The 8,678-nt window shown below is 33.2% G+C and overlaps 1 protein-coding gene across 1 annotated transcript in view; it reads left to right on the top strand.

Annotated features, from left to right (window-relative positions):
* The window catches only part of CHIC1 (cysteine rich hydrophobic domain 1), a 29,956-nt gene that overhangs the window by 12,240 nt on the left and 9,038 nt on the right, over positions 1-8,678 (top strand). Inside the window, exon 3 of the mRNA XM_011379508.2 lies at positions 2,876-3,031. Within this exon, the coding sequence (XP_011377810.1) occupies positions 2,876-3,031 (156 nt within the window). The remainder of the gene's footprint in view (positions 1-2,875; positions 3,032-8,678) is intronic.

Raw genomic sequence — 8,678 nt, 5'->3', positions numbered from 1 at the left:
CATTTAATAGGTTGTCTTTCTGTTTCATTGATGGTTTCCTTTGCTGTGCAGAAACTTATTAGTTTGATGGTTGAAAAAGGTGAAGAGATATAGTAAATAATAATGTGATAACTTTGCAAGGTAGCAGATTGTTACTAGACTTAGCGTGGTGAGCACATCGTAAGATATAGAAATGTCGAATCACTCTGCTGTACACCTGAAACTAATATAAAATTGTATGTCAACTATACTTATTTTTTCTAAATCTGAATTCTCATTTTTAGTGACTCGAGTATTTTAGTTTTCAATGTGCACATGGTAAGAGAGTACAGATCAAGACATATGTGTTTTATGTGTAAAGTATTGTTGAGGAAGAAGGAAAATTGCCACATTTTAGAAATGTTTTTAATTCATTTCAAGAAGCGTGTAATGAAAGACAGATTTTATAACAAATGTTATGTACCTGGCATATAAATTTTTAAACAAAGAGCAAGTTTTACTTTATGGTCTAATTTATTTCTGGCTTTTGCCTCACTCTTTTATGTGTTTTTTAAAGCTGTAATTGTACACTTTTAAATAAAAATTTAAATTAAAAATTTATTTTTTAAATAAAAATTTAAATTCTATTTACAAACACTTAAATTTTTAAATGTACAGATTTAATAATCTTATGATATACATGAGTTTATATCAAAATTTGCCATGTTTTACAAATGTGTTAGTGTTTCTGGATACACAATTTATAGCGAATTGATAGTAATGTATTACAGATTTGAGCTAAATACATATTTTCCTCATTTTAACTTCTATTTGGTTGTTCAGTGATTCACTAGGTAAAGAAGAAATCGAATATCACTGTTTTCGAGGTAAATCTTAAGATAGCAACTTGGTACCTTGTTTTTAAGAAGATCTTTTTTTTTTTTTTCTTTTGCGACAAAGAAAACACTTTATTCCTGCCTGATTTCCTTTTTCAAAGCATTCTACTCAGGAGGTTCTTTCTAAGGTATAATTTCCATTATCTGTGAGGTATATAAAACAAAGACTTTTATTCTCATTTGATAGATGGGAAAGTAAAACTCAGAAAAATTAAATGAGTTTGCCTAGGATTTTTCATAGCTAATAAGTAACTGGAGTCCAGATCTTGATTTATCGTCTAATGTGCTTAGCCTGTTAGTGTTTACTTAGTTTCAGTTATAAGCCATGGTTCTTAATTTATTTTCATATTTACCTCTGAAATTTAGTCATTTAATTGGAATTCTTTTTACTCATTGATTGTATTTAGGTCATATTGCTGACAATCTAGATGGAGAATAAGATTAGTTTACTTTCCCCATGTAAATACAGTTTTGACCTTCACAATTTCACAGCTATTGTTGGTTAACATATTAGGAAGAAAATCAATCAAATTTATGAGTTAAGCAATTAATCTTATTGGGTGGAATGAACGAATTAATAAAGCTAATATAATTAACATTTTATTCATGATGGTGCTGAATTCTGGTCATGTATCTAACATCTGCTAATAAGTGTATGTTTTATAGTGTTGATTTTTAAGACGGCTTTTAAAAGACAAAAATGTAATAAATTGATTAGTATAATTTTTATTTGGAAAAGTTGTAAAACTCTATATTTTTGATACCAAACATGCTGATTGGTTTTTATTTTACAGCAGCATTTTTTCCTAAGAAGTTTGTAAGTTTTGCTTGCACAGCCAGATGCTGGACTTTTCCCCCCATAGATTTTACAGTCTGGTGGCTTTCTAAAGCAAAGGGAATAATTTTTGTGATGTGATTCAAAACTATAATTTCACTGAAAGTAAACTATCTTTAGTATACTTTTGAATTGTATAACCCTCAGGCAGAATTTTCTGTACAAATTTAATTATGCCTGTCATGCTCTTGCCTTTATACTGACTTTGTCATTGTTTACAGAGAAGTATAAGCAGCCACTTCCAGGAATAGAGGTAGTAATTAAAAATATTAAATTTATATAAGAACCTTTCAACTTTCAAAATTTAATAGCAGTCACAAGCCCATTTTATGCTGAATATTAAGACCAGTTTTTAAACAGAGACTCATGAACATGGACTATAGACTAGTGGTTACCAGAAGGTAGGGGGGAGGAAGGGAGGTAGACGGGGTAAAAGGGTGTCAAATATGTGATGACAGAAAGAAATCTAACTATGGGCAGTGAACACACAATGCTATATATATATACACATATATATATATATGCTTTACTGTTAAATAGTACACCTGAAACTTACTGGATTTCGTCAACCAACATCACCATAATAAAAATTAATTAATTAATTAAAAACAAATAAGTTTTTAAAAAAGACCAGTTTTTGAATGAAATCACTCCTCGCTGTCTTTTGTTAGTGTAGTTTTCCAGGGAGACAAGGTTTGAGAGTTACATTTTTAAAAGTAATCCAGGAATATTGCCAAGGTCTAATTTTAATTACATTACCTCTGGTAGTTTATAGATTGATATTGTTATGTTATGCTTCTAGTGTTACTCAACTTCTGTCCAGAGTAAGTGGAGGCTATAAACAATATTGCCTTAATATTGAGAATATTTGGTAAAAAAAAAAAAAAACTGCTCGATTGGTATCCTTTACCACAAATTTTATTGTTGTCGTATTAGTGTTGGTAATTTCAGAAGATTGTTTTTGAACATCAGAATAAGTTCTGTAAACATGAAATTGAATTCTTTTGCTTTCTAATATCAGCCAGGAGTATGTAATATATATTTATAGGGGAAACTAAGGAAGAAATGTATTTAAACATGTGTAATTCCTTACAGTATTTGTAATAAGACAAACATTTTCTTCAGGTTTAGAGATAAATAGTGGAAAGCTGCCCACAAACTGTTAAAGATTATGCCCTTGTTGTAGGTGGCCCCGGAAGAATTTAAGACCAGCATTGGCCGTGTGAATGCATGCTTGAAAAAGGCTCTCCCAGTCAATGTGAAATGGCTGCTGTGTGGTTGTCTCTGCTGCTGTTGCACACTGGGCTGCAGCCTGTGGCCTGTTATTTGTCTTAACAAAAGAGTGAGTAATGATTTTATTGTATAACAACGATAAGAGCTAATATTTGTTAAATTCTTGCTATGTACCAAGTATGTTGTATAATTTCATTCTCATAACAATGCTATCCTCATTCTAGAGAGTAAATCATTTGTCCAACCTTTAGCAACACTTTATCACCTATCATAGATTCCCATCATTTTAAATAAGTGCAGCGTTAGTGGAGTACTTAAAAAAATATAAATGTAACTGGGCTACTTATTCTTTTTAACAAAGCCTGAAGCAGTGATTTAAAGCATTTCTAAGCTACAGGTATATGGGAGAGCTTAATCTGATTTGAAGAAAGGCAGAAGTGAGAGTGATTTACAAAGTTGGCGTGCGGCAGGAATCCTGCTTAGTTTTGGACATGAAACAACATTCCAACATGACATTGCTAGTTAGTTCGTGAATTTAAGACTATTATCTTAATCTCAGCTTCTTTAAAATTTTATTTTACTCTTCAAATGTGTTTTCCCCAGTGTGAAGATATCTTTAAACTTTTTAATTGATGCCAATGAGGAAATTTAATTTATTTTACCTAAATTTCTTTTTCCTGTACTACACTGATGATTTCATTTAAACTTTTAAATAATAATTAACCTACCGAACCATATTCAAAATCACAGTGATTTCATGAAGGCCGAAAATATTCCTAAGAAGTACTTAATATATTTTTCTTTCCATCTTTTCTCTCGCCCTCCTTAATGTCTACTTCAAAAAGACAAATAATGAAATATTGCCATTCCTACAGCTTTTCGAAAGGAAAAGTTAAACATTTTGTTGATTCCCTTGTTAACTATTGGTAGCTTAGAGCTTTACTTTCAGTAGAGCTTAGTTTATTGTTTGTCATAGAATGCACAGTGTTCTCAAATGGCTTTCTATAAGTTAAAAAAATGATAATAAATTTCTTTCTCAGATTTTCATGTCTGTCTTTTAGAAGTTACCAATCTATAACTCCTATCTATCCCCATTATTTTTAAAGTCTCAGTGTGCATTCATTGTGATTTGGATTTTCATCATCCAAATACAGCCAATTTCAATTACTTAACGGATTTTTTTCGTTTGAATGTTATCCAGGATCTATCTTTTTTTCTGATGAACTGTTTACCCTTGGCATATTTATTAACACCTGCACCACAGGGACTGTAATAGAGAGAAGCAATAGGCCTTTAAAGTGAGATTTTATGCTTGCCTGGCTGTGTTTGCTATTTGTTGGAGCTGTCAGCGTTAGAGGCTAAAGTTTCCCCTGTGTCCTTGTTTTTTCTGGCCTATTTTCTTTAGATTTTCCTAGAGACTTGTTAGATACCATCTTTCAGTTGCATTCCTGTATTATAATGTAGAAGCCTTATTGACATAATGGTAAGGTTTTGGGGCACCAAGAGTGTTCTATGTACTGTGATGTGGCCTACGTTTTTTAGTGAGCCTGTGCTCCTGGGCTCTCCATCTACAAGTGCTTCTTGATTTTCTTTTGTTTTGTTTTTCCCTTTAGGTGGGACAGGAAGGCTAGGGGATGCTGGAGTTGTGTATTTCCCTTCCTCAAGATTTGCTAGGCTCTGGTAAAAACCTCAGTAGGTTAGGCTCTGGGACAGTAGTTTCTCCTGAGAGTAGGATTTGTTACGAACAGAATGTTCTGGGCATATTTGGAAGTGTTTGCTTTTCCCCTACTGCTGGAAGGATTAGAGGATTTTTCTCCAATTGCAGTGAGAACCTGATAGGGCTCCATGTAATAAAACTCATAAAAGTGTGGGTGTCTCCTGCAAGACTAGGCCCCCTCAGAATTTTTAACTCTGAAACTTGTCCCCATTGAACTTACAACAGTTCATCAATTAAAGTTCAAGTTCTGCTACCCTATTCCTGGCTCTCACAGTTTCCCTCTCCTGCATTTCTACTCTGGTAAATTGTTGTTCTTTGTGTCCATCTGTCTGTCTTTTCAATTTGGGAGGCGATGATGTGTCCTGTGACCTCACTTCTCTGACATATCTAAGGGGAGTTGTTGATTTTCAGGTTCAGAGTTTTTTCCTTGTTGTGTGGGCAGGAGAGACAACTTTTAAGCTCCTTACATGCCTAAATTGACCTCCTTCATTTTTAAGTTAATTTGATGCATCTAAGGTTGTTTGCTGACAGTATTTTTTCTTTGCATTGCTTTCAATTTATTGTTCTACTGTCATCTGCCTTATGTTGTTTCTAATGACAAGTCAGCAATTAATCTTATTGTAAATTCTTCGTAAGTGATGAATCATTTTTCATCTTTCTGTTTTCAAGATTTCCTATTTTTCCATGGCTTTCTATTTGTATTGTGGCGTCTCTACTATAAATCTCCTTGAGTTTATGCTACTTAGAGTCTCTTGAGCCTCTTGGATGTGTAAATAAATATATTTCATTAAATTGGGGAAGTTTTCAGCTATTATTTCATTAAATTTTTCTTCTGTTTTACTTTTGCTCTTGTCTTTTCCCGGTACTCTCAATAGAGGTATATTGGTATAGTTAATGATGTCTAACATTTCTCTGAGGCTGTGTTTAGTTTTCATCATTGTGTTTTCTTTGTGCTCTTGATATTTTGTAATATCTTTTGATCTGTCTTCAAGTTCTTTGATTATTCTTCCACTTCAAATGTACTTTTGTGCCTTTATACTGTTTTTTTTTCCATTATTATACTCCTCAACTCCAGAATTTCATTTGGTTCTTTTTAATTCTGTCTCCTTGTAGATATTCTCTAGTTAATGAGACATTGGCAGCATAATTTCCTTTAGTTCTTTTTTATTTCTGATATAGCGTGGCATGTTAAATTCCTTTATTGTGAAAATCTGAATTCCTGTTTTTGTGCATGTGTCCTCCTTGCTGTGCCCATTTAAAGTTACTTCTAATCCATCTTTGCTTCTTTTCCAGGCTTCTGTACCTCCATAAGAAGATTCAGCAGTCAACCTTTAATTTTTTGAGTTTATTCTTTTTATTTCAGTGTAGGATCATCTGTCATGCAGAAACTCCATATATTTTTGGTCAGCTGATGACATTCTTTCTTGATTTCTAGTATGTACTGGAATTTTTGAAAATTTTCTATTGTGGTAAAATACACATAACATAAAATTTAGCATTTTAAACATCTTTAAATGTACTATTCAGTTGCATTAATTATATTCAGTGTTGTGTAACCATTACCACTATCTATTTCCAAATCTTTTCCATTACCCCAACAGAAACGTTTTAGCCATTATAAGTAATAACTCCTTGTTTCCCCTCCTCTCAGGCTCTGGTAACTTCTAATCTACTTTCCGTCTCTACACATTTACCTATCCTAGATACCTCATATAAGTAGAATAATTCCATATATGTCCTGGCATTATTTCACTTAGCTTATTTCTCTTAGCATAATGTCTTCAAAGTTCATCTCTATATCATAGCATGTTTCAGAACTTTATTCCTTTTTATGACTAAATAGCAGTCCATTCTATGTATATACAATATATCGTTTCTCCACTCATCTGTTGATGGACATATGAATTCTTTCCACCTTTAGGCTATTGTAAATAACACTGCATTCACCATTGCCATACAAGCATCTATTCAAGTCCTTGGTTTCAATTCCATTGGGTATATATCTAGGAATAGAATTTCTGAATTATATGATAATTGTCTAGCTTTTTGAGGAGCCACAAAACCATTTTCCATTGGAGCAGTACCATTTTACATTCCCATAAGCAATGTACAAGGATTCCAGTTTCTCCAGATCCTTACCAGCATTCATTATTTTTCATTTTATTAATAATAGCCACCGTAATGGGTGTGAAGTGGTATTTCACTGTGGTTTTGATTTATATTTCCCTAATGACTAGTGATGTTACACATTTTTACATTTGCTTATTGGCCATTTGTATATCAGGTACTTACTTTGCCCGTTTTGTAACTAGATTGTTTATTGTTGAGTTGTGGGAGTCCATATATTCTTGTTATTAATCCTTTATGAGATATATGAATTGCAAATATTTTCTCCGATTCTGTAGATTGTCTTTTCACTCTCTTGATAGTGTCATTTGATGCATACAAGTTGTTAATTTTGATAAAGTCTAATTAAACTATTTTCCCCTTTTTTGCCTCTGCTTTTTGGTATCATATTCAAGAAATTATTGAAAAATCTAATGTCGCGAAGATGGTCTCCTACGTTTTCTTCTAAGACTTTTATGGTTTTTGCTCTTATGTTTAGTTCTTTGACCCATTTTGAGTCAATTTTTGTATATGCTGTAAGCTTAAAATCCAACTTAATTCTTTTGCGGATGGATATCCAGTATCCTTGCAGCATTTATTGAAATGACTGTCCTTTTCCTCCATTGAATGGTTGGCACTCTTGTTGAAAATCAGTTGACCATGTATTTGATAGTTTACTTCTGGGCTCTCTATTCTGTTCCAGTGGTCTATATGTCTGTCTTTATGCCAGTAGCATATTTTTTTGGTTACTGCTGCTTTGTGGTAGGCTTTGAAATCAGGAATGTGAACAAATAAGAAAATTTGTTCATTTTCAAGATTGTTTTAGCTAATAGAGGTCTCTTGAGATTCCATATGAATTTTAAGATTGGTTTTTCTATTTCTACAAAAATGTCACCAGGATTCTGATAAGGATTACATTGAATCCATAGATCGTTTTGGATAATGTCATCATTATAACAATATTAAGTCTTCTAATCTATGAAATCAGGATGTCTTCACATTTTGGTCTTTAATTTCTTTCAGCAATATTTTATAGTTTTCTGTGTACCAATCTTTCACCTCCTTGCTTAACTTTATTAAGTATGTTATTCTTTTTGATGCTATTATAAATATAATTGTTTCCTTAATTTCTTTTTTGAATTGTTCGCTGTTCTTTGGAAATACAACTGAATTTCGCATGTTGATTTTGTATCCTGAAACATTGCTGAATTTGTTAGCTCTGACAGACTTTTTGTAGATTCTTTAGGGGTTTCCACACATAAGATAATCTCACCTATAAACAGAAATGACTTTACTTCTTTCTTTCTGATTTGGATGCCCTTTATTTCTTTTCTTGCCTAACTGCTCTGTCTAGCATTTCCAGTAATACATTGAATAGAAGTGGCAAAGGTGACCATCGTCTACTTCCTGTCTTAAAGAAAAAGCTTTCAGCCTTTCACAATTTAGTATGATGTTAGCTGTGGATTTGTTTTTAGCTCAGACGCAGGGAAGATAGGATCTGCTAATATTCACTATTTGTCAAATCTACCCAGAATACATCTGCCCTAGGAAGCTGGGAAGATAGAAACTGCAACTCAGTCGTCAAGCCAAGTATATCAGCTCTCCCATAACACAGATGTGTGTCAGAAAAGGGAGCCGCACTCTTCACCAGATGTCCTGCCAGTTTTGCAGAAGTTAGGGGTAGAGAAGTGGATGCAGCCTTGCTGTTACCACCCATTTAATATAGGCCTTCTACAACACAGAGCTGTGGAAAATGAGATCTGCCTATTTTCACCATCTAACAAAAAACTACCCAGAAGAGCCATTTGACTCCAGGGAGCTGGGAGATAGGGAGACTACCTGCCACTCAGATCCCAAGTTTGCTAAAACAGTTCTTTCACGAGGTAGAGTAGTAGAGATATGGGTATAGTGGCTAGCTCTAATACCAAGGTCT

The sequence above is a fragment of the Pteropus vampyrus genome, unplaced genomic scaffold (genome assembly GCF_000151845.1).
Source record: "Pteropus vampyrus isolate Shadow unplaced genomic scaffold, Pvam_2.0 Scaffold361, whole genome shotgun sequence".
In the NCBI taxonomy this organism is placed as follows: domain Eukaryota; kingdom Metazoa; phylum Chordata; class Mammalia; order Chiroptera; family Pteropodidae; genus Pteropus; species Pteropus vampyrus.
The sequence above is the reverse complement of the archived record's forward strand: the minus strand, read 5'-3'. Positions and strand labels throughout refer to the sequence as shown.